Below are 26,198 nucleotides of genomic sequence, written 5' to 3' on the forward strand. Positions count from 1 at the left end.
AATGGTGTTAGGGAAATTGATGGGATTGAGGGCCGATAAATCCCCAGGGCCTGATAATCTACATCCAAGGGCACTTAAGGAAGTGGCCCTAGAAATAGTAGATGCATTGCTGATCATCTTCCAAAATTCGATAGACTCTGGAACAGTACCCATGTATTGGCGGGTAGCTAATGTTACCCCACTGTTCAAAAAGGGTGGTAGAGAGAAAACGGGGAATTACAGACCGGTAAGCCTGACATCGGTAGTGGGGAAAATGCTAGAGTCCATTATAAAAGGATGTAAAAGCAGAGCACTTGGAAAACAGTGACAGGATCGGACAAAGTCAACATGGATTTACAAAAGGTAAATCGTGCTTGACTAATCTACTGGAATTTTGAGGATGTAACTGGTAAAATAGATAAGGGAGAACCAGTGGATGTGGTGTATTTGGATTTTCAAAAGGCTTTCGATAAGGTCCTGCATAAGAGATTAGCGTGTAAAATTAAGGCAGGTGGGATTGGGGGCAAGGTATTGACTTGGATAGAGAACTGGTTGGCAGACAGAAAGCAAAGAGTTGGAATAAACGGCTCTTTTTCCGAGTGGCAGGCAGTGACTAGTGGGGTACTGCAGGGATCGGTCCTTGGACCCTAGCTATTCACAATATATATTCATGATCTGGATGAGGGAACTAGAGGTAATGGCCCAGAAATTCGGGTCCCAACGCATGAGTACGGACGGAGTACTCACGTGTGGACCCGATGGAAGTGCCGGTTTCTTGCAAGCACTACGCATGCGCGGGAAACCAGCATTTCTGATCCTCTGAACCAAGGGGTTCAGAGGTCAAACGCGTGCGCGCAGGAGTCTGCGCGTGCGCGTTGAACTTCCTCTTTTTTAAATTTTTTTTATTACAGGTTTGCCCGTGCATGAAGGCCTCTACTTTTTGCACATTTAAAAACCAGGCGTTAAGGACTTCATTTTAAAAGGTAAGTGGTCAATTAATTAAAATTAGAACATTTTTTTCCACAGGTTTATTATTTTTAAATACTTTACAGTAATGTAAGTATTTTTAGCCCCGATTTTTAATAAAATTATTTTTCAAAAATTTAAATTATTGTTTAAAATAGTTATTTAATGTTATTTATAGTTGATTTAAATAGTGTGATTTTTTTTCAAATTTATTTTAAGGTTAAGTACTGTTTTGTGCACCCGGAGTTTTCATGAGTTTGACAGTTCTTTCTGTCAAACTCATGAATGGACTTTTCCCTCCTCCGATTGGTTGCCCAGTGCTCATGTGATCCCAGCCGAAGCATCGCACTAAGTACGCCGCTGGATCACGCAAGCACAGCGCGCCGGGAGCTGGACCGGGCCACAGACAGGAAATCCACGCAGGCCCAGGCCTCAACTGCCGGCGCACTAGGTAAGTGTAGGTCGGGGGCTTGCACCCGCGGGAAGCCCCCGACACGAATTTCTGGGCCAATATCTCCAAGTTTGCAGATGACACAAAGCTGGGTGGGCATGTGTGCTGTGAGGAGAATGCCGAGAAACTCCAGTATGATTTGGACAGGTTGGGTGATTGGGCAGATGCAGTATAATGTGGATAAATGCGAGGTTATCCACTTTGGTGGCAAAAACAGGAAGGCAGATTATTATCTGAACGGCAATAGATTGGGAGAAGGGGAAGTGCAACGAGACCTGGGTGCCCTTGTGCACCAGTCGCTGAAGGTAAGTATGCAGGTGCAGCAGGCAGTTAAGAAGGCAAATGGTATGTTGGCCTTCATAGCGAGAGGGTTCGAGTACAGGAACAAGGATCTCTTGCTGCAGTTGTACAGGGCCTTGATGAGACCACACCTTGAGTATTGTGTGCAGTTTTGGTCGCCTTATCTGAGGAAGGATGTTCTTGCAATGGAAGGAGTGCAGCAAAGATTCACCAGGCTGATACCTGGGATGGCAGGAATGACGTATGAGGAGAGATTGGGTCGATTGGGCTTATACTCGCTGGAGTTTAGAAGAATGAGAGAGGGGATCTCATTGAAACTTATAAAATTCTAACAGGCCTGGACAGACTGGATGCTGGAAGGATGTCCCTGATGGTCAGGGAGTCCAGAACCAGGGGTCACAGTCTAAGGATAAGGGGTAAGCCATTTAGGACAGAGATGAGGAATTTCTTCACCCAGAGAGTGGTGAACCTGTGGAATTCTCTACCAAAGAAGGCAGTAGAGGCCAATTCATTAAATATATTCAAGAAGGAGTTGAATATATTTCTTAAGGCTAAAGGGATCAAGGGATATGGAGAGAAGGCAGGAACAGGGTACTGAATTTGGATGATCAGCCATGATCTCACTGAATAGCGGAGCAGGCTCGAGGGGCTGAATGGCCTACTCCTGCTCCTATCTTCTATGTTTCTATGTGATCCCAGGGGACGCATTGAACTAACTGCGCCCCTGGGATACACAAGCACTGCGCGCCAGCAGCTGGAGGAGGCCCAGGATCGGAATCCCACGCGGGCCCACAGCACAACGGCCGGTGTGCTAGGTAAGTGCATGTCGGAGGCTTGCACCCGTGGGAAGCCTCCGACCCGAATTTCTGGGCCAATATATCCAAGTTTGCTGATGATACAAAGCTGGATATGAATGTAAGTTGTGAGGAGGATGCAAGGAGGCTTCAAGGGGATATAGACAGGCTAAGTGAATGGGCAAGAACATGGCAAATGGAATATAACATGGAGAAATGTGAAGTTATCCACTTTGATAGGAAAAATAGAAAAGCAGAGTATTTTTTAAATGGTGAGAGATTGGGAAATGTTGGTGTTCAGAGGGACTGGGTGTCCTTGTACACGAATCACTGAAAGTTAACATGCAGGTACAGCAAGCAATTAGGAAAGCAAATGGTATGTTGGCCTTTATTACAAGAGGATTTGAGTATAAGAGTAAAGACGTCTTACTGCAATTATATAGGGCCCTGGTGAGACCACACCTGGAGTATTGTGTACAGTTTTGGTCTCCTTACCTAAGGAAGGATATACTTGCCATAGAGGGAGTGCAACAAAGGTTCACCAGACTGGTTCCTGGGATGGGGGGATTGTCCTATGAGGAGAGATTGAGTAGACTAGGCCTATATTCTCTGGAGTTTAGAAGAATGAGAGGTGATCTCATTGAAACATACAAAATTCTTACAGGGCTTGACAGGGTAGATGCAGGGAGGATGTTTCCCCTGGCTGGGGAGTCTAGAACCAGGGGTCACAGTCTCAGAATAAGGGGTCGGCCATTTAGGACTGAGATGAGGAGAAATTTCTTCACTCAGAGGATGGTGAATCTTTGGAATTCTCTACCCCAGAGGGCTGTGGGGGCTCAGTCGTTGAGGATATTCAAGACAGCCCCCCCCACCCCGTCGCCAGCCATATTCCCCCCCAAACCAGCCATTCCCCCCATATCGCTAGCCAATTGCCCCCCAACTCGCTCGCCATTCCCCGCCCCCCACCACTAGCCATTCCCCGCTCCCTCCCAGGACTAGCCAATCCCCCCTCCGACGCGCTCGCCAATCCCCCCCCCTCTCGCTCGCCATTCCCCACCCCCCCACCACTAGCTATTCCCCGCTCCCTCCCACCACTAGCCAATCCCCCCCAACTCACCAGCCATTCCCCCCTGCACGCGCTCACCATTCCCCTCCCCAACCGCTAGCCATTCCCCCACCCAGTGAACGGTCAGCAAGGTGACCTCCCTCGAAGTCGCCTCCAATTCTTGCCTTCAGCTGCCCGTTTAGCGATGCACAAAAGCAGCAAGGCCAATGGGGAAACATTTTATCCCCTCACTTCCTAGGGAAGCACCTCACGCCTTCTTAGGGCCTCACTCCAACAGCACAGGGTCGGGGAGGAGTCATGATAGTATACGACATTAAAAAGAAAAAATTGTGGATAGTGATCCAAGAACTTACTCTGAGGCGGCACCAGAGGTTTCCCAATTGTTGCACACCAGCCGATTGGATGGATATCTAGAGTTCCGAAATTATACCAAAAATCCTGTTGAGAGTTATTTTCAAATCCTTCATACCTCAGCAATGACTTGTAACCTAGAAGAGAAAACAAAAAGGTGAAAAGAAATACTTAACCAAGTTATAACTGAAGCCCCTGTAATCAGATCATGAGACCCTTTTTAAAAAAAAAGACATTAAAAATGCAATTTTTATTAGTCGATATCCTGTGCGTTGCATACAGGGGGATATAGTCTTCAGGTGAAACAGGCCTCGATGCCGGGTGATAAATCTGACCAGGACATGCAGATGCAATTCTGTCCTCATTTTAAAATCATGCAGTCTGCCCATATTTTTATGTATTTCCATTATGTTTCTGTGGCCTAGAAATTCAGTGCCCTTAGCGCCGATTTTGCGGCGCTAGAGGGCCTAGCGCTGCAATTGGCGCCGGCGCCTAAATTGCCTGGGGCCCTTCCGCCGCGGTAGACCGGTAGCGCTGCGCCGGCACCGATGACGTCATCGGTGTGCGCAGCGTCCCGGTTGCCATGGTAACCCGCCCGAACTGGGAAATTGACTTGCGGCCGCCTCGCCCGTGGCAGCCGCAAGCAACGTTCTGGCAGAGGTGCCTTGCACAAGTTTGCGCCGGCGCATTAAAGGCCCCGCGGCGGCCGGCCGCTTTCCGCCTGGCCGCAGCTCCCCCCCCCCCCCCCCCCCCTCCCCTCCCCCGGAACAGAAGCAAGCCCGGCACTTGTCCGAGGTGCCGGGCTCATTTTTAACAAGATTATCGCGGGCCGCGGCCGGGTGCAGGCAGGTCCTCCTTAAGGGAAGGAGGAGGCCTGCACTTCCCGAACCTGCCGCACCGCCGGAATAGCGCCGAAATTCAGCGCATAGCGCCAGTTTTCAGGCGCTAACAGCTTTCAGCAGCGCCGGCAGCCGTTTGGGCGCAGAAGTAGTGAATTTTTGGCCCGACCAGCGCGACTTAGCTCCGGCACTAACTTCCGGCGCTAAAGCCGTTGCTGCGCCAAAACCCAATTTCTAGGCCTATGTCTCCTTATCTGAGGAAAGACATACTTGGCTTTAAAGGCGGTGCAACAAAGGTTCACTAGATTGATCCCTGGGATGAGAGGATTGTCCTATGAGGAAAGATTGAATAGATTGGGCCTATACTCTGTGGCGTTTAGAAGAATAAGAGGTGATCTCATTGAAACATACAAGATTCTGAAGGGGATTGACAGGGTAGATACCGAGAGGTTGTTTCCCCTGGCTGGAGTGTCTAGAACTAAGGGGCATAGACTCAGGATAAGGAGTCGGCCATTTAGGACAGAGATGAGGAGGAATTTCTTCACTCAGAGGGTTGTGAATCTTTGGAATTCTCTGCCCCAGAGGGCTGTGAATGCTGATTCGTTGTGTATATTCAAGGCTGAGATCGATAATTTTTGGACTCCAAGGCAATCTTCTTCTTAGGCAGACCCTCAGAACCGAAGATGACTTGCTTCCACATTAAGAATGAGTGAGTTTGCAGGTGACCGATCAGTCCAATGCGGGACCTACAGTCTCGGTCACGGGTGGAGCACTGCCTTTGACTTACCCCGCTTCTCCTTTAACTGCATTACATAACCTTTTAAAAAAAATATAATTTACTTTCTTCCTCTTCTCATGTCACAGTGACGTGTTCTCCTAAATTTTCCCTCTTGGGATCTAAATGCCATTGCTCTCAGATGCAGAATCCAGTACACCGTGTGACGCTGCCGTTGGCGATTATGGGATGAAGCCAACGGGACCTACCTGCTAATTTGACGACATATGCAATCCAGTAGACTTTATTAGGAAGATTATAGTTACGATTCAAAACTTCCACCTTCATCCCTTCCGTAACGTCTTCCCACTGGTCAAATAGTGGAGCCTATATGGGAAAATACCAGGCTTTGCATTAGTCCTCATCTCTAACCATTTGTAAGATCGGCGAGACGGAGAGGGAGTAACAGCGAAAAGGAGAGAGAGAAATGGAAAAAGAGAGATGGAGAAAAGGAGTGAGAGAGATAGAGAGTGTAACAGAGAGAAAGGATGCTCAGTGTCACGTGAAGCTGGATGAGAGACACAGAGATTGAAAGAGACAGAAAAAGGGAGCGATGAAGAGAAACAAAAGCAGACAGGGAGGCAAAGAGTCAGGGGTAGAGAGAGAGAGATAGGGGAGAAAGAGCGCGACAAAATGATCTGGATTGCACTACCTGAAAGGGTGGTGAAAGCAGATTCAATGATGACTTAGAAAAGGGAATTGGATAAATACCTGAAAAGAAAAAAAAAACTGCAGGGCTATGGGGAAAGAGCATGGGAGTGGGACTAATTGGATCGCTCTTTCAGAGAGCCGACATAGGCACGATGGGCCAAATGGCCTCCTTCTGTGTTGCATCATTCTGAGTCTCTGATTTCTGCTCTGAAAATGACCATTTGTGGAACCTTGCTGAGCTAATTGGACGCCACGCTTTCCATCAAAACAGTGGCTGCACTTCAAAAGAAATTAATTGGCTAGGAAATATTTTGGGACTTCCTGAGGACACCAAAAGGTACCATATAAGAAAAAGATCTTGCATTTCTATCGCGCCTTTCATGACCGCAGGATATTCCAAAGTGCTTTACAGCCAATGAAGTACTTTAGAAGTATAAAAACAGAAAATGCTGGAAATACTCAGCGCCTGTGGAGAGAGAAACAGAGTTAACGTTTCAGGCCGATGACCTTTCCTCAGGACTGGAAGAAGTTAGAGATGCAACAGATTTTTAAGCAAGTACAGAGGCAGAGAAAGAGGGAGGGCAGGGAAGAACAAAAGGGAAGGTCTGTGATAGGGTGGGAGGCAGGAGAGATTAAAAGACAAAAGGGATGATGGTGCGAGGCAAAAGGAGATGGTAATGGGACAAGTAAAGAAACAAAAGATGGGTCTAGAGGAGCTGGAAATGGCAACAGCAGAATCATTACCAGCGCCTGCTGTCCGAAAAAAATGGGAGCAGTGGTTATGATCCGAAATTGTTGAACTCGGTGTCGAGTCCGGGAGGCTGTAAAGTGCCGAAGTGAACGATGAGGTACTGTTCCACGAGCTTACGTTGAGCTTCATTGGAAGAACGTAGGAGGCCGAGGACAGAGCAGTCAGAGAATTAAAATGGCAAGCAACCGGAAGCTCAGGGTCACGCTTGCGGACCGAATGGAGGTGTTCAGCAAAACGATCACCCAATCTGCGTTTAGTCTCCCCAATGTAGAGGAGACCGCATCGTGAGTGGCGAATACAGCTTACTAAATGCTGGACACTTCCCTCTGGCCCCTTACTGATGCTCAAACTTTCTTTGTGTAGGGGATTAGAGGGTGCAGAGTGTGGCATTGCTTGGCTATGATTTTGTTCCTCCACTTCAGCCCATGAAAACTATATATTTTCTTAAGTCTCAAATTTTGTTGAAAATACATTACAGGCAAAGCAGATCATCTACTCCCGTAACAGATCATCACCCGTGAAGTCAAACTGCATAAACCCACTGGCACAGTGTGTATTGACAAATCTTTTTAAATTATGCACTCACTGACAGCAGATGCTTGGCACAATAATGAAAACTCTTTTCTGTCATATGACTCAGTCAGGCTATTGCACATCAGGATTCAGCCCAAGAATTTCATTAAACCTATAGGGTAGCACAGAGACACAGTATGTCCAGGTACCAACAGACAGTGCCATGAATTTCAGAAGCACAAGTCCAAACCCAGAGTTTGGAGAGTTACTGATCTCAGCCACGCTGCAGTGGGGAGATGCCCAGCAGAGAACAAGTACTTCCCCTCCAGTAGAGAGGGGATCCCCCCTGGGCTCGTCTTCATCCCAGAGTATCAAAGCAATGAACACAAGCCTGGGAACTGAACAATGACTAACCTCTTGGCCAGGAATGGTGAACAGGGTGAGAGAGAGAGGGAAGGGGGGGCAGGGGGGAGAAACAACACCACCACAAAACGTGTCTTATATTACTCACATGTTTGAAGCAGCTGACGGAGGCAGCTTTGCAGTTTTGCTCCTCAATGTACTTTCCCCATTCAAACCCTTGGTTAAAAGCTTGAAGGAGATAAACAAACAGAGTCATTTGGGAAAGCTTGATTTTAAAAAATGGTACAATTTTGTGCCCAGTTCAAAGCAGATCCAGGCTCCAACATATGGCAGCGTGCAATGGGCAGATGTGCGCACAGGCTGCTATTCTATTGGCTTGTTAGTACTAGCAATTCTGCTTTGTGAAGACAGCAGAGGTTGGGCAAATTCAGAGGCAACAGGTCTCCAAGGTGCTCTTGTGCAACCCCTGGTGGCCGCTTCAACAGCAGGTTATAAGAACACAACGGGAGCAGGAGGTGGTCATTCGGCCCCTCGAGCCTGCTCCGCCATTCAATAAGATCATGGCTGATCTTCCATATCAACTCCACTTTCCCGCCCTATCAATTCAATTCAATTCAAATCGCTTTATTGGCATGATAAGGTACATCTTATGTTGCCAAAGCATCGAAAAACATTTATGGTTGAACACATAAACGCAGATCTATTCATAGTGTATAAACAGATATATCCCTGAGTGTATAAATATACGTTCGTATAATTTGTATATACTCTTTTCTTAGGTTTACTGGTTGTCCCTCTGTTTATGGCAAGCTGTAACAGTGTGCCGCTAAGGTTACACAGTTTCTCTGTTCCCCTAGTAGGTATGGGAGTTTTTGGTCGTCATTCAAATTTCTGAATTCAGGGCATATTTGTGTGAATTTTTGGTAGAAATTCTCCCCGATGCCCTGATATTTTCCACAAGCTGTGAGGAAGTGCATCTCTGTCTCCACTACTCCCTGACTGCAGTGAGAGCATATCCTGTCCTCTCTCAACAGCCGGGTCTGTCTGTGTCTGCCTTTTTCGATCGCCAGGCTATGTTCACTAAGTCTGTACCTTGTCAAGGTTTTTCTCAGTTTGCTATCCTTTACCATGGTCAGGTATTCAGCCAAGTTGTATTGTCTGTTTAGGGCCAAGTAGCAATTGAGTTTGTTTTGGGTTTTTGTTGTTTCTGCCCAATATGACAGGTATTTTTCCTTTTGCTTAGTGACAATTGTGTTGGGTCGAATTCTCTGTGCTACGATGTCATTGTCCTGGGGCTGCTATCACTTAGTGCCCAAAAATCTATAGATCTCAGTCTTGAATATACTCATCGACTGAGCATCCACAAGATTTCTTATTCCCCTGCTCTCAGCCTAGTAAAGAGTAGTAGTCAGGGAGCCCTGATAACGCAACTGAGTCAGGGTCGACTGCTAGCCCAGTTCCCTGGTTCCCAATGCGATGCCCTTATTGTAACCCTGGCTGAGCTAGCTAACAATAGGGGCTTTACAACCGGCCACAGGGTCCTTGGGCTCAGGAGGGGGGCAAAGGGGGGGGGGGGGGGGGGGGGGGGAAAAGTCATCCAATGTTCTCATTTCTAACTGATATTCAATGACACAACTAGAAAGTGCGTTTGTGCATGCTCAGCGAGGATAGGACCACCCTGAGCTGTGATTCCTCCCACGTTTGATCCACCTCCCGACACTCTCAGCCGAGGCTCATTGCTGAAGAATGGCCAACTGGTGGGGTATTGAAGAGCTGCCAGTAATCTTGGAAGCATGCCCGGGCGTGGGCAGGCGAGGGCAGCAAGAAGAAAAAGGGGCAGTAACAATCCAAGACTCGAAGAAAGCAACTGATCCACAGTTTGCTAATCTGTAACAAGATACCGCGGGTCTCACCAGGATTGCTCTTCTGAGTGCCTTCCGTTCCCTGCCCACTGGACTGTTGCTGCAGAAATGCCCCCAGTTTAGCAGCCCATGAAGCCTTGTTTAACACCTTTGCTTTCTTTGTAGGCGGTTTTCCCTGTGGATTAACAAACAGACTTTAATCTTTATATGAAAATGTAACTAGCAATGAAAAAAAATTCGTTTTCTACGGGATGGAGAAGGAAGTCAAGTTTTAGGGACATTTGTTTCAGAAATCTGGGGTAAGAAATATAAAACGCACACACTTCTGATCGCTATGCAGTAATTCCTGCTTGATAGTCTATCTCTGGACATTAAGGGAGGATAAGTGCAGACTTGTCTGGCATCTAACACATACTTTAAAATATTAAGAGAAAGAAACTGGGTAATTTCTTGTGATCTAGTGCCACAAATTTACAGGCACCTGGAAACCTGAAAATCTTCTTCACCAACATCACCTCTGGAACAGGCCGCCGGCTCGTGCGGTGGACGCGGACTCACTGAATTCCTTCAAGTGAGAGCTGGGCCTGTTTCTGGCTGGGGCGGAGATCACCTCTTACAGAAGGGAGGGAATTCAGGGCAGAGTGAGTCCTGGACTAGTTTCGATCTCCTAGATGGGTCGGAGAGGAATTGCCCAGATTTCCCCCCCCCAAATTGGCCTGGGTTTTTTTTTTTTAATCTGATTTTCCGACTCTCCCAGGAGATCACAGGGTTTCGGGTGGGGTGGGGAGTGTATATATTGTGTGAGACACAGGCTGGGTGGATCAGAGGGTCCGTCATTGTTCGCATGTAACCCAAGGGTGTGCCGATACACAATCAGACTTTGTGACCTTAGACAAACCAATTTAAACAGAGCTCAACCTTTGCACCAGTGCAATGCATTCTATGTTACATGACAGAATGTTCCCATCATTATAAAACAGTACTACATAGAGTTTACAGCACAGAAACAGGCCATTCGGCCCAACTGGTCTGTGCCGGTGTCCATGCTCCACACGAGCCTCCTCCCACCTCGCTTCATCTAACCCCATCAACATACCCTTCTATTCCTTTCTCCCTCATGCATTTCTCTAACTTTCCCTTAAATGCATCGATACTATTTGCCTCAACCACTCCCTGTGGTAGCGAGTTCCACATTCTCACCACTCTCTGGGTAAAGAAGTTTCTCCTGAATTCTTGCTTGGATTTATTAGTGACTATCTTATATTTATGGCCTCTAGTTTTGGATTCCCCGCAAGTGGAAACATCTTCTCTGTTTAAACTTATGAAGGCATTTGATAGGGTAAAGACCTCTATCAGGTCACCCTTCTTGAGGAAAAAAAGCCCCCGCCTGTTCAGTCTTTCATGATAGTTATAACCTCTCACTTCTGGTAACATCCTTGTGAATTTCCCCCCCCCCCCACCCTACTTTTTCCAGTGCCCCAGTTCCCGTTTTGTTATAACGGAGACCAGAACTGTGCACAGTACTCTAGATTCTAAAAGGAGATCCTCTTGTTGCCTAAATGATAACTGGGGAAGTGATCTGTTCCAGCACAAAAGGCTGAAAAATCTCAGGCAGGGCTTTACTGAATTGGTGTCTCTCTTCACTTCCCCCAACCCCGCCACTCTCCACGTTCGCCATCCAATCAGCCGAAGCTGCATCTTGGCCGAACTAACTGTCCCATCGCTACAATTTTTTTTTTTTTTTTAAAAAGCAAAACTGCACCACTGAGGCAGCAAGTCACAGTGCGCGGCAAATGGAGACGTTTTCAGGATATCACACTGCGACTGGCCACTTATACAGGAAATTCTTTTTTTATCCGGCACCAATGGGACCGGCGTGGTGCCGGTTAGTCAAAAAGTCCGGATTACAGAGAGGTATAGTTACCAAGGTACGAGAGCCCCGTACACGGCCACAGGTACAGGAGCCCCGGTTACACGGCACTTGTGCAGGAGTCCCGGTTACACGGCCACAGATCCGGGAACCCTGGTTACACGGCCACAGATCCAGGAGTCCCTGTTGCACGGCCACAGATCCAGGAGTCCCGGTTACACGGCCACAGATCCAGGAGTCCCAGTTACACGGCCACAGATCCAGGAGTCCCTGTTGCACAGCCACAGATATGGGAACCCCGGTTACACGGCCACAGATCCAGGAGTCCCTGTTGCACGGCCACAGATACGGGAACCCCGGTTACACGGCCACAGATCCAGGAGTCCCTGTTGCACGGCCACAGGTGCAGGAGTCCCTGTTGCACGGCCACAGGTGCAGGAACCCCGGTTACACGGCCACAGGTCCGGGAACCCCGGTTACACGGCCACAGATCCAGGAGTCCCTGTTGCACGGCCACAGGTGCAGGAACCCCGGTTACACGGCCACAGATCCGGGAACCCCGGTTACATGGCCACAGGTGCAGGAACCCCGGTTACACGGCCACAGGTGCAGGAACCCTGGTTACACGGCCACAGGTGCAGGAACCCCGGTTACATGGCCACAGGTGCAGGAGCCCCGGTTACACGGCCACAGATCCAGGAGTCCCTGTTGCACGGCCACAGGTGCAGGAACCCCGGTTACACGGCCACAGATCCAGGAGTCCCGGTTACACGGCCACAGGTGCAGGAACCCCAGTTACACGGCCACAGGTGCAGGAGCCCCGGTTGCAAGGCCACTAATATATAGTAAAACTTTCCTGAACCTACTCCTGAATTTTGCTGGTTAAGAGAGATTTCCGGATATTTAGGTGCCGGTTAAAAGAGAGTTTCCTTATATATTTTTTTTAATTCATTCACGGGATGTGGGCGTCGCTGGCAAGGCCCAGCATTTATTGCCCGTCCCTAATTGCCCTCGAGAAGGTGGTGGTGAGCCGCCTTCCTGACAATGGAGTGGCTTGCCAGGTCATTTCTGAAGGGCAGTTAAGAGTCAACCACATTGCTGTGAATCTGGAGTCACACAGAGGCCCAGACCGGGTAAGGATGGCAGGCTGGTTTCCTTTCCTAATGTACATTAGTGAACCAGATGGGTTTTACAACAATCTGGTAGTTTTGTGGTCACCGTTACTGATACTAGCTTTTTATTCCAGATTTATTTAACTAACTGAATTTAAATTCCCCAGCTGCCGTGGTGGGGTTTGAACTCCCGTCCCTGGATCATTAGTCCAGGCCTCTAGCTCACTAATCCAGTAACATAACTTGTAACTAACCTGTAATCTAGCCAAGATGCTGGCTTTCTTTGAGTTGGAAGAGTAGCTTCGCGAACACGAGACACTGCAGAATCTTTTAGTCTTGGAAAAGAAGGTTTCTCGTGCTCCCGTAATCCCGCACATTTCACAGGCAGCTTAGAAGATCCAAAAAAAAACTTTTTTTTTTTTTTTTTAATTAAAAAGGCACAAGGAGAAATGAAAGTTAGGATCAATGCAACTTTTAACAACAGAATTTTAAAAAGGGTGAATCGGTCAAAAGAAATGTTGGAAATCTTAAATGAAAACAGAAAATGCTGGCAGTGCTTAGAAAAGAAAGAACTGCATTTCTATAGCATTTCGAAGAAGAGCAGGGGCGTTCTCCTGGGTGTCCAAGCCAATATTTATCCCTCAAATCAACATCACAAACAGATTATCTGGTCATTATCACGTTGCTGTTTGTGGGAGCTTGCTGTCCGCAATCTGGCTGCCGCGTTTCCTACATTACAACACTTCAAAAGTACTTCATTGGCTGTAAATCGCTTCGGGACATCCTGAGGTCGTAAAAGGCGTTTTATAAATGCAAGTCTTTCTTTTTGAACAACCCTTTCTAGTTAAGTGTTGGCAAGGACCAAGACTTTGTTGGTTCCTAGTTCCAAGCATTTTTCCTGAGAAAGGCTCATTTTGCATTCGTATGACTTTGCACTGTCCCACCTAGCTCAAAAAGGAGGGCCGCCAGTTTCCAGGCTAAATTCCTAAAGGTGTCGGAGGCAAGTTGGGGGTGAGGGGGGACCACAACTCTCTTGAGCAATAATGCCGGGGGGGGGGGGGGGCAGGGACTGCCAACCTGCCTTGGAGCTGCCCGCCTGATGGTGGAAAAGATTTTTGTTTGAGGTGAGCATACCTTCAGTGTTTGAGTGCAGTTGTGATTATGCACAAGAAGGGGGAACGTATTGATCCTGAAAATCATCACAGAATGCCGTTAACATCAGCGGCTCTGTGGGCTGTCACAGCACGCAAATCAGACGTTTGGGAGGATAGCATGGCGAGGAGAGGGGAACAGGCAGGATTTTGCTCTTGTAAGGAACGTGCAGCAAGTGTAGCTTTATACGAGATTGGAGAACATCAGAAGGCCAAGGGGAGCCCTGCTTACAACAATTTTCATAAGGCCACATGAAAACACTGGAAGCTATGGAAGTACAAGGCCAGCTCTTGGATTTGAATCAAGGTATGTAGTCCAGCTTCACGATGCACTTCTGGTCACCACATTACAGGAAGGATGTGATTGCACTAGAGGGTACAGAGGAGATTTACGAGGAGGTTGCCTGGGCTGGGGAATTTTAGCTATGAGGAAAGATTGGATAGGCTGGGGTTGTTTTCCTTGGAACAGAGGAGGCTGAGGGGAGACTTGATTGAGGTGTATAAAATTATGAGGGGCCTAGATAGAGTGGATAGGAAGGGCCTATTTCCCTTAGCAGAGAGGTCAATAACCAGGGGGCATAGATTTAAAGTAATTGGTAGAGGGGATTAGAGGGGAGTTGAGGAGAACTTTTTTCACCCAGAGGGTGGTGGGGGTCTGGAACTCACTGCCTGAAAGGGTGGTAGAGGCAGAAACCCTCACCACATTTAAACAGTACTTGGATGTGCACCTGAAGTGCCGTAACCTACAGGGCTACCGACCAAGTGCTGGAAAGTGGGATTAGACTGGATAGCTCTTTTTTCGGCTGGCGTGGACATGATGGGCCGAATGGCCTTCTTCTGTGCCATAAATTTCTATGATTCTATGCACATTAGGGCGGATGGGAGAGTCACTAACTCCGTCGCTCTCGAAAGGGGAGTAAAGCAAGGCTGTTCACCGCCACACATTCAATTTGATGGCCAACGGTGGACGGCATAAAGCATGTGGGATTGGAATGTCTGTTCCAGGCATTCCACAAGGGATGCATTTAATGACAACAGCGTTATCAAAAGCATTGCCAATAGTGGTTTCAAACCCGAGCCACTAACCCCCAATCTTAAACCCAACCCCCTAACCGTCCATGTTGTCAATAGCCCCTCCATTCTGAAAATATTGCAGGTGATAGTGTTGTTGGCAGAATCACTTTTGATATTGAGAACATCAAAGCAGCTAGCATATTCCAAGCTGTCCTGCATAGGGTGTTCCAACACCCTATGCAGGATGTATCGCAGATTGGAAACCCGAGGCTTAGCAACACAGTTGCTGGAAGGGGCTCAGTGGAAGTAGGGTCGGAAGCCAAGCCAACTAAGGTTTGGTGCCTGGCTTGAATAGGGGACAGAGCAGCAAGGAGCTGCTGCTGAAGCTTTGCATCTCCAACTGGTGGAACCTTCATTCAGTTGGATATTGTGTGTGTCCATTCTGTGGTCAGGAGAACAGTGCCAATGCACTCATGTATCTCACGTGAGTTGTGCTCTCCATGCCACTCATGAGGTGCTTCCAGGATGTGCTGTCCACCTAATAAGAGCTCAAACCCATCCCTGTCGGTTGTCTGATGACCAACTAGTCACAAGCCTCTTTGCTGCAGGTCAACAGGAAAGCACCCATTTCACATCAAGATGGCTCCTAGATGACACACCTGAAAATGGAAGCATGGAACCCAGTTAACCATCTAAGGAAGATCCAGTAATTGGATACCTTAGACAGGCAGGTACTCTGTACTTCAGGGCACTCACCATTAGTGATTGGCCAACCAGCCTGCCCCACTGATGGAACCTGGAGAGATAGACCGGTCACTGGGGGGCCAGGATTCTTCCCACTCAGCTCCATATCACCCAGCTTCCAATGCCCCAGCTGAACAGACAGTGGAAAGCTCATTCATGCTCTGTGCTGTAACCAGAGCATTCCTCGCAATAGGTTTTCTGCCCACCCTTGCATGACCACCTCCAGAGTCCCCCCAAGGATCCATTCTTGACCCCATCCTTTTCCTCATCTACATGCTACTCCTTGGCAACAGCAGCTGCAGATAGGAGGTCAGTTTCTACATGCCGCTGATGACACCCACCTCTACTTAACAATTACCTCTGACCCTTCCACAGCCTCTATGCTGTCAAATGGTTTGTCAAACATCCAGTCTTGGATGAGCCACAACTTCCTCCAGACAAACACCGGGAAGACCAAAGCCATTTTATTTGGCTCCGCCACAAACATGGCCCCACCACCGACTCTATCCCCTTCCCTGGCCGGTGTCTCAGGCTGAGCCAGACTGCTCCCAACCTCAGTGTGCTATTCCAATATGGTCTCCATCACACAGACCATCTCTGTAACTTCACCCACCTCCATCCCTAACTTAGCTAACCTTCTGAAGCTCTCACTGATACTTTTGTCACTTCCAGATTCAATTACTCCAACGTGCCCCTGCCCAGCCTCCCACCCTCCATAATCTTCAGCTATTCAAAACCCTTTCTTCCCCAGATCAAGTCATCCCCCATCAAACCCATTCTTACTAATCTATATTAGGCCCCAGGTTCCGCAAAATCTCAAATTTAAAATTTTAATTCTTGTGTTTCAGAGAAATTAAGGTGTCCTCATACAGGAAACACAAAGCTAGCATGCAGATTCAGCAAGCAGTTAGGAAGGCAAACGGCATGTTGGCCTTTATTGCAAGGGGATTGGAGTACAACAGTAAGGAAGTCTTACTACAATTGTACAGGGCTTTGGCAAAACCACACCTGGAGTACATAGTGCACAGTTTTGGTCTCCTTATCCGAGGAGGGACATACTTGCCTTAGAGGCAGTGCAACAAAAGGTTCACTAGATTGATCCCTGGGATGAGATGGTTACCCTAGGAGGAGAGATTGAGCCTATATGTTCTGGAATTTAGAAGAATGAGAGGTGATCTCATTGCATCATATAAGATTCTGAAGGGGATTGACAGGGTAAATGATGAGAGGTTGCTTCCCCTGGCTGGAGAGTCTAGAACCAGGGGGGCATAGTCTCAGGATAAGGGATCGGCCATTTAAGACTGAGATGAGGAGGAATTTCTTCACTCAAGAGGATTGCGAATCTTTGGAATTCTCTACCCCAGAGGGCTGTGGATGCTGAATAGTTGAGTATATTCAAGGCTGAGATAGATAGATTTTTGGACTCTTGGCAAATCAAGGGATATGGAGATCGGGCAGGAAAGTGGAGTGGAGGTCGAAGATCAGCCATGATCTTATTGAATGGCGGAGCAGGCTCGATGGGCTGTATGGCCTACTCCTGCTCCTAATTCTTGTTATGTTCTCAAAGCTTCCATGGCCTCGCCCCTCTCCATAACCTCCTTCAGAGCCAGCCCTACAATTCCTCCAACCGCCATACTGTCCATTTCTGACTCTGACCTCTTTTGCATCACCCACTCCTTTTGCCCCACCATTTGGCACCCAGGGCTTTAGCTGCCTAGGTTCCAGCCTCTCGAATTAAACCCCCGCCCCCCCCAAACCAATCTTTCTATCTCCTTCTGCTCCTTTAAGACCCTCCTTAAAACCCACCTCTTTCACCCCTTCTAATCGCTCCTTTGGCTCAACATCTGTTTTCTTGACACCTTTTTAAGCATCATGGGATGCTTTTAAAGGTTATACATTATTAAATAAATATGTTTCTTCTATCTTGTCTTCTTCTGATTTTAGCTGGCTAAACTCCAGCCATTGGGGGTTTCTAAGTCATAGCTCTTGCCAACCTGTGTCTAAGCTCTCTGGATTTGGGTAAGTGGCCGGTGTCCCTACAAGGAGACGTGCGTACTCCACATGGGGCAAACAGAAACTCTACGATCAAACGTAGGCTTTGCAGTAGCTCAATGTGGAAACTTAAATATGGTGATGGGCTTTGCACACATCAGACACCTTGCTGAGCAAAGAAAAATGCTCATTTCCAACATCATAACATAGGAACAGGAGTAGATCACTCAGCCCGTCGAGCCTGTTCTGCCATTTCATTTGCTCATGGCTGATCGGAATCTTAACTCCATTTACCAGCCTTTGATACCAACGTTCCCTCTAAGCTGCGCAGCCCCATGGCTCTCTGCCGGTCCCGGGACCGGCTTTTCCAATGCTATGTTTTGCGCATGCGCCGCGCACAGCCCCTTAAAGGAGCAGCGCACCCAAATAAAATTAGGGGGAAACATTGCTCAATACCCCTTACCTACTAAAAATTTGTTGAGCTCAATCTTGAAAATTTCAATTGATATAGCATCCACGTCCTTCTGTGGAAGAGAATTCCACATTTCCTCTACCCTTTGAGTGAAAAAGTGCTTCCCGACATCACTCCCGAATGGCCGAACTCTAATTTTATTATGCCTCTTTATTAGGGGGATTAAATACGTGGGGTTACAGGGATAGGGTGGGATATGTGTTGGTGTAGGGGTTACAGGGATCGGGTGGGATATGTGTCGGTGCAGGCTCGAAGGGCCGAAATGGCCTCTATCTGCATTGTGGGGTTTCTGTGATTCTGTGATATTCTGGCTTTCCCCCAACCAGGAGAAACAGCTTCTCTGTATATCATAGCCTTTGATCATTTTAAACAACCTCAATTAGATCAACCTTCAACTAGCTAGATTCAATGGCATTCAAATGCAACATGCCCTCATAATTTAGCACTTTAACCATCATAATATAAAAGCCAACATTTCATTAGCCTTTTTGATTACTTTGTGGAGCTGTGCAATCGCTTTTAGTGATTGCTGTACCTTGACACCCAAATCCCTTTACTCCTCCACAGTTTCTAGTCTCGCGCCATTTATAAAAAATTCCGATTTCTCTCTCTTGGATCCAAAGTGGATGGCCTCACACGTCCACACAATGAACTCTTATCGGTTTTGATAGAGTAGATGGAGAGGGACTTTCCACTGGCAGGAGGGTTGGTAACCAGAGGACACAGATTTAAGATAATTGGCAAAAGAACCAAGGGGGCCGGGGGGGGGGGGGGTGAAGTGAAAATGAGGAGAATTTTTTTTTTTAAATAAAACAAAGCGAGTTGTTGTGATCTGGAACGCGCTGCCTGAAAGGGTGGTGGAAGCAGGTTCAATAATAACTTTCAAAAGAAATTTGCAGGGCTGTGGGGAAAGAGCAGGGGGAGTGAGACTAATTGGAGAGCTCGTTCAAAGAGCCAGCGCAGGCACGATGGGCCGAATGGCGGCCTCCTGTCAGACACCTTGCCGAGCAAAGAAAAATGCTCATTTCCCACTTTATAACAAGAACAGGAGTAGATCACTCAGCCCTTCGAGCCTGTTCTGCCATTTAATTTGCTCATGGCTGATCTGAATCTTAACTCCATTTACCAGCCTTTGATACCAACGTTCCCGCTAAGCTGCGCGGCCCCATGGCTCTCTTGCCAGTCCCATGCAGCCCGGGACCGGCTTTTCCAATGCTAACTCCACCACCTTCCCCCCCCCCCCCCCAAACCAATCTTTCTACAGGAAACTTTTTTTAAAATCCGGCACGGACAGGACCGACGTGGTGCCGGCTCATCAACAATTCCGGATAACCGAAAGCTATAGTAAAAGATACGGAGCTGAGAGCGCCGTATAAAGCAACAAACCCTGTTGCTTAGCAACAGGTTCAAAACAATGGCCACAAGTTCCAAGCGTCTCTGTAGCTTAGCAACAGTTGCAGCCACACCCTTGCACAGCAACACATGGAGGAAGGCAAGTAATAAAAGTTACTTGAACCTACTCCTGAATTTTGCCGGTTAACTGACATTTCCGGTTATTTAGGTGCCGGTTAATCGAAAGTTTCCTGTACCTCCTTCGCCTCCTTTAATGATCCTTGTATGATTCTGCAATCTGCCAGGTTGCGTCCACTCACTTAATCTGTCTATGTCTCTCTGTAACTGCCTACTCCCATCTACACAACTTACTGTTCCTCCCAACTTAGTGATTGCATTCACTGGATCCTTACTAGTAGCAAGCTTCACCTCCCCTGATTTAGTTTCTGGCTCAGACTTAGATTGGCCCCTATCCGTGCCAAGCTACCATTTTGATTCAGCAGCCACAGCGTTAGGACTCCAGCATAAACAAACAATGATTCAAATCTTTGCGACCCCCCCACCGCCAACACTCAAACTGTGTTACACATGAACAGATATAAAATGTAAAAAGTGTGTACCCATTCCAAGCTTTCCATCGATCGATGAGTCATCATCATTCATCACTCCTAATGCTGACTCAGGCTCCAAGTCCTGCTGCTGCTGGCCACCTTCCTCATCTTCAGTGCTGTCATCACTTGATTCCTCTGTGATGTAGTTTTCATCGCTGCTGCTGCCGCCATGGTCTTCCAGACTATCATATCCATCAAACAGGCCATAGTCATCATCGCCAACACCGTCAAAGGCCATTTCTGTATCATTCTACAGGTATAAAAAAAAAAAAATAGGAGCACTTGGGTCAGAGTACAAACTAAACCATCAAAATAAAAACAGAAAATGCTGGGAATACTCAGGTGGTCAGGCAGCATCTGTGGAGAGAGAAACAGAGTTAACATCTCAGGTCAATGACCTTCATCAGAACTGGAAAAGGTTCTCAGCAAGTAGAGGCAGGGAAAGGGGGGGGGGGGGGGGGAAGGGGAGGAAAGGACAAAAGGGAAAGTCTGTGATAGGGTGGGAGGCAGGAGAGATTAAATGACAAAAGGGATGATGGTGCAAGGCGAAAGGAGATGGTAATGGGACAAGTTAAGAAACAAAAATTGGGTCTTGAGGAGGTGTAAAGGAGAATAGCAGAATCATCAGCAACAGCTGCCGTCTGAAAAAATAGGGGCCGCGGTTATGATTTGAAATTGTTGAACTCGATGTTGAGTCCAGAAGGCTGTAAAGTGCCTAATCAAAAGATGAGGTGCTGTTCCTCGAGCTTACGTTGAGCTTCATTGAAACAGTGTAGGAGACCGAGGAAGGCGCTATAAACATGCAAGTTGTTCTTGCCCATGGCCCATTATTTCTAACAGTCAAACTTAGCACACTCATTCTTTTTACAACAACATGTAATTATATAGCACCTTAAACATAGTAAAATGTCCCAAGGCACTTCACAGGAGTGTTATAAACCAAAATTTGACTCCGAGCCACATAAGGAGATATTAGGGCAGATGACCAAAAGTTTGGTCAAAGAAGGTTTTAAGAAACATCTTAAAGGAGAGAGAGGCAGAGAGATTTAGGGAGGGAATTCCAGAGCTTAAGGCAAGTACAGAGGCAGGGAAAGGGGGGAGGGAAGGAAAGGACACAAGGGAAGGTCTGTGATAGGCAGGAGAGATTAAATGACAAAAGGGATGCTGGTGCAAGGCAAAAGGAGATGGTAGGCAGTAGAAGGCACGGCCACCAATGGAGGAGCGATTGTAATCAGGTATGCTCAGGAGGAGTGCAGAGATCTCGGAGGGTTGTGGGGCTGGAGGAGGTTACAGAGATAGGGAGGGGCGAGGTCATGGAGGGATTTGAAAGCAAGGATGAGGAATTTTGAAAATCGAGGCGTTGCTTAACCGGGAGCCAATGTAGGTGTCAGTGAGCACAGGGCTGATGGGTGAATGGGATTTGGTGCGAGTTAAGACACGGGTGTCAGAGTTTGGGATGACCTCAAGTTTACATAGGGTGGAACATGGGAAGCCAGCCAGGAGTGCATTGGAATAGTCAAGTCTAGCGGTAACAAAAGCATGGATGATGAGGATCTCAGCAATAGAGAACAAGGTACTTATTGAATTCTGGTAAATGGTGACAAAGCATTTATGCCTGCACCAGCACATTAATAGGACAAGCCACGCTTACACTACCAGAGCAATGGTATCCATTGCACTCGAACACAGCATCCCGCTCAACCGCTCCCTCCACAGTTAGCATAAAACTGTAGATTGGCTTTAATCACAACCCTCCCACTCCCAAATCAAATGAACAGTAAATCCCTTCCTGGCACTTATTACACTAACAATGGATCAACCCCACAATGCCCCCAGTGAGCATAACATTCTATCTTGACATTTGTCACACAATGGAAGCAGATTTAATAATAACTTTCAAAAGAGAATTGGCTAAATGAAGGGGAAAAGATTGCAGGGCTATGGGAAAAGAGCAGGGGGGAGTTGGACTAATCGATCGCTCTTTCAATGAGCCAGCACAGGCACGATGGGCCGAATGGCCGCCTCCTGTGCTGTATCATTCCACGATCCTGCTGCACTTCAGCACAGAACAGATCCTCAACGTTATTCACGTGTCCAACACTAGATTTTGTCTGTTATACTGTGTAATACACAATCAGTTGGGAGTCCACCAGCCCATGCCTGGGAACTTTGAACACAATTTGAAACATGGTTCCATCATAAGGTAAATGCTGATCATTTAAATGAGAAGCATTGCAAGAGGGAGGAAACACCGTCAGCCATGATTCAGTTGGTAGCACTCCCACCTCGGAGTCAGAAGGTTATCTCTCATTCCAGAGACTTTAGCACAAAAATCTAGGCTGACACTCCAGTGCAGTGCTGAGGGAGTGCTGCACTGTTGGAGGTGCCGTCTTTTGGATGAGACGTTAAACCGAGGCCCCGTCTGCTCTCTCAGCTGGGCGTAAACGATCCCATGGCACCATTTCGAAGAGGAGCTGGGGAGTTCTCCCCGGTGTCCTGGGGCCAATATTTATCCCTCAATCAACATCACTAAAACAGATTATCTGGTCATTATTACACTGCTGTTTGTGGGAGCTTGCTGTGCGCAAATTGGCTGCCGCGTTTCCCACATTACAACAGTGACTACACTTCAAAAAGTACTTCATTGGTTGTAAAGTGCTTTGGGATGTCCCGAGGTTATGAATGGCGTTATGTAAATGCAAGTCTTTCTTTTTTTGAGAGAGGACATTTAGAAAGAATCAGAGATAAAGAGGGTAATTTTATCCTAACCCGCCCATTGGGAAACTAACGGGATCGAGCGCAACACTGGTTTTACACCAGTCGTTACTTTACTCTCCAGTGAAGTAAACAGAGAGCAATATTGGACGGGGTGTAAAACCAATATTGGACGGGGTCCCACCCAATCCCGTCAGTTTCTCGCCCGGGCAGGTTAGCATAAAATTACCCTCACATAGTAAGTATTGCTTAACCTTTCCCCGACTGCTTATTGTTGCTGTTTTGTATTGCTTTGATTCATAGTGTAGGTGGACAGAGACCATGTCTTCCTGCATGGAAATGGGGTGGTGGTGGAAAGGGAGGAACGCCTCTTCTCTCCAATAAAAATCTCCTCCAAATCAGTCTCTTCCACCAAATACAAAAAGGCAAAATACTGCGGATACTGGAAATCTGAAATGTGAACAGAAAATGCTGGAAACACTCAGCAGGTCAGGCAGCATCTGTGGAGAGAGAAACAGAGTTAACGTTTCAGGTCGATGACCCTTTGTCAGAACTGGAAAAGGTTGGAGATATAGCAGGTTTTACGCAAGTGTAGGGGCTGGGAACGGGGAGGAAAGAACAAAAGGGAAGGTCTGAGATAGGGTGGAAGGCAGGAGAGATTAAATGACAAAAGGTATTGTAAAGTCCACGCCTCAATAATACACGGACTGCGGGAGAACAATTAAACAGGTATTTTACTGAACAGAGGGTACCGTCAGACTGAAGTACAGAAGCCTGCTAGGGCCTTTTAGACAGGGGTGGTCACTGCCGGTACTGCAGTATAAAATCAGTTCTTCTCTTAAAAAAGGTACATACACAACAGGTATGATTGTACAAAGCAAAAGGAGATGGTAATGGGACAAGCAAAGAAACAAAAAGATGGGTCTAGAAGAGGTGTAAATGTACCAAATGTTTGGTCACCCCTTTTAATATCTCCTTTCCATGCTTGGCCTCCATCTTCCATATGCTTAATCTATGAAGCCACTTGGGGCAGTTCTTTTTTAAAAACGCTGTATAAATGGAACCTGCTGTTGGCTGTCTCCTCTGGTTTTACCCACTCTCCACGTGGCCTCCGACAGCACAGCTGAGACCGACCCTGCCCCAACTGACTGCGAGTTGCTGTGTGTAGAGATTGGGGCGAGCACAGGTTCAGCCTCAAATGCTGCGCAGCTAGTCTGTCAACACTCACTGTTTAGGCTCAAACTGCCAGAGGACTGCCGTTAAAACAAAAGCCCCACTTTTGCCGGTGTCAAACTCATCAACTTTATTCCAATTTTTCAAATGAAACATTTCAAAAGTTACAATCCTTTTTTTCCAAAATAATCATGTTATACAACACAAGAACATAAAGAAATAGGAGCAGGAGTAGGCCACTTGGCCCTTCGAGCCTGCTCCGCCATTCAATAAGATCATGGCTGATCTTGGGCTCAAAGCCACTTCCCCGCCCGCTCCCCATAACCCTTCACTCCCTTATCTTGTAAAAATCTGTCTGTCTATCTCCACCTTAAATGTATTTAATGACCCAGCCTCCACGGCTCTCTGGGGCAGAGAATTCCACAGATTTACGACCCATTGAGAGAAGAAATTCCTCCTCATCTCAGTTCTAAAAGGGCGACCCTTTATTCTGAAACTGTGTCCCCGAGTTCTAGATTTCCCCACGAGGGGAAACATCCTCTCTGCATCTACCTTGTTGATCCCCCTCAGTATCTGATATGTTTCAATAAGATCACCTCTCATTCTTCTAAATTCCATGAGTATAGGCCCAGAATGACCAGACATTATCCAGTACGGGCTCGACGGGCCGAATGGCCTCTTTCTGTGCTGTAACCATTCTATGATTCTAAATTAATTTGCTATCGAGAAAGTATTCCAGTTATAATTATCAACTAACAGCAGATGATTCCACGACAAATTCTATGATTTTCGGTATGGCAATTTTGCATAAAAAGTCCTGGAAACAGTGAAAATTATTGAGGGGGGGGGGGGAAAGAGTCTGAACAAATAAGACATTTGTTGCAGCAATCACTTGCTTTACCTGTTAACCATTGAACAGAGCAAACAAGAGGACTGCACAATAGATTACTAAATCTGATAACATTGTTGCGAGATGACTGCCTTGTCTAGGACATTAGAATTCAACCATAACTACTTTGCTCACAATGTAGGACATCAGACACAAACATTTAGCAACAATGACAACACCCTCGAGACCCACTATCTCTCACTCGGACCGTATATTATCTTGGCAACAATATCTCGCTGTTTGCTTCCAAAGTACTCAGCTGGAAACAAACAAACTAACTTAAAAACAAGCAGTGAAATCATTGCAAACACAATCTGTGGGTGAGGGAACATCAACTTTTAAATAGTCATTCATTGTGAGAGACAAGACTCGGAACCGTCATACAACTAACTGGCAGCTCGCCTCTTTTGTTCTTAAGCTACACAAAACGTTCTTATTTTTAATTCATTCGGTGCACTTTTTAAAAAGAACTCACAATCTTTTCCCCCATCTGCTCGGGCTCTGTGCAACTTGATGTTTAAACTCAGGAACTCATTGCATCCAATACTGCCATCTTAGGAAGGGCCAGCTCCTTAATAACGTGCTCTCTTACTGGAGGGGACCATCGTCCTCCTTAGCCAATGGAAAGTGCTCGTACTGAATAGCTGCTGGGTTTGCAAAGCACTCTGGGAGATGTAGTCCATCAGAAGTGGTGTTCCATTAACTCCATTATAGGCTGCTCCTGATCATTTGAAGCTTTTTATCCCACTGAAACAAATTCAGTTGTCCAATAATAAAAAAACAGAAAATGCTGGAAATACTCAGCAGGTCAGGCTGCATCTGTGGAGAGAGAAACAGAGTTAACGTTTCAGGTCGAAGACCCTTCGTCAGAACTGGAAAAAGTTAGAGATGTAACAGATTTTTAAGCAAGTGAAGGGGCAGGGAAGGGGTTGGGGCAGGGAAGAACAAAAGGGAAGGTCTGTGATAGGGTGGAAGGCAGGAGAGATTAAGAGACACAAGGGATGATGGTGCAAGGCAAAAGAAGATGGTAATGGGACAAGTAAAAGAAAGAAAGACTTGCATTTATATAAGTAAAGAAACAAAAGACGACTCTGTTAGATCCGTGTATCTTGATGTTGTGTCCTTCAATAATTAGACAAGAGACTGCAGGGAACGATCAACAGGTGTTTACTGAATGAGGGTTACTCTAGAACTAACTATCCAGATCCCTACTCAGGGTTTATATACAGGTGTGGTCACTGCCGGTACTACAGTATACAGGAGCTGTAAAAAGTAGTTCTCTCCCTTATAAAAGGTACATACATTACAATTCCTCCCCTTTTAGATTAACAGTACCATAACACTCATTTAACAATTGAATATCAACTAATTACAATTAACACTTTTAACATGCAACATTAGCTGAAAATAGTCTATTTATAAATTCCGTCTTTGGGGAGGCTTCCTGATCCTTTCTGGATAG

The 26,198-nt window shown here is 46.9% G+C and overlaps 1 protein-coding gene across 1 annotated transcript in view; it reads right to left on the reverse strand.

Moving 5' to 3' along the window:
• l3mbtl2 (L3MBTL histone methyl-lysine binding protein 2) overlaps positions 1–25,310 on the reverse strand; it is a 111,916-nt gene extending 86,606 nt beyond the window's left edge. The window contains exons 1-7 of the mRNA XM_085969521.1: positions 25,212–25,310; positions 19,969–20,209; positions 12,898–13,031; positions 9,713–9,836; positions 7,948–8,027; positions 5,731–5,848; positions 3,910–4,044 (exon numbers count right to left, since the gene is read on the reverse strand). Of these exons, the coding sequence (XP_085825647.1) occupies positions 3,910–4,044; positions 5,731–5,848; positions 7,948–8,027; positions 9,713–9,836; positions 12,898–13,031; positions 19,969–20,209; positions 25,212–25,226 (847 nt within the window). The 5' untranslated portion in view covers positions 25,227–25,310. The remainder of the gene's footprint in view (positions 1–3,909; positions 4,045–5,730; positions 5,849–7,947; positions 8,028–9,712; positions 9,837–12,897; positions 13,032–19,968; positions 20,210–25,211) is intronic.
• Positions 25,311–26,198: the final 888 nt, after the last annotated feature.

Source organism: Somniosus microcephalus, chromosome 28 (assembly GCF_052327205.1).
Source record: "Somniosus microcephalus isolate GS21.2 chromosome 28, FLI_Smic_1.0, whole genome shotgun sequence".
In the NCBI taxonomy this organism is placed as follows: domain Eukaryota; kingdom Metazoa; phylum Chordata; class Chondrichthyes; order Squaliformes; family Somniosidae; genus Somniosus; species Somniosus microcephalus.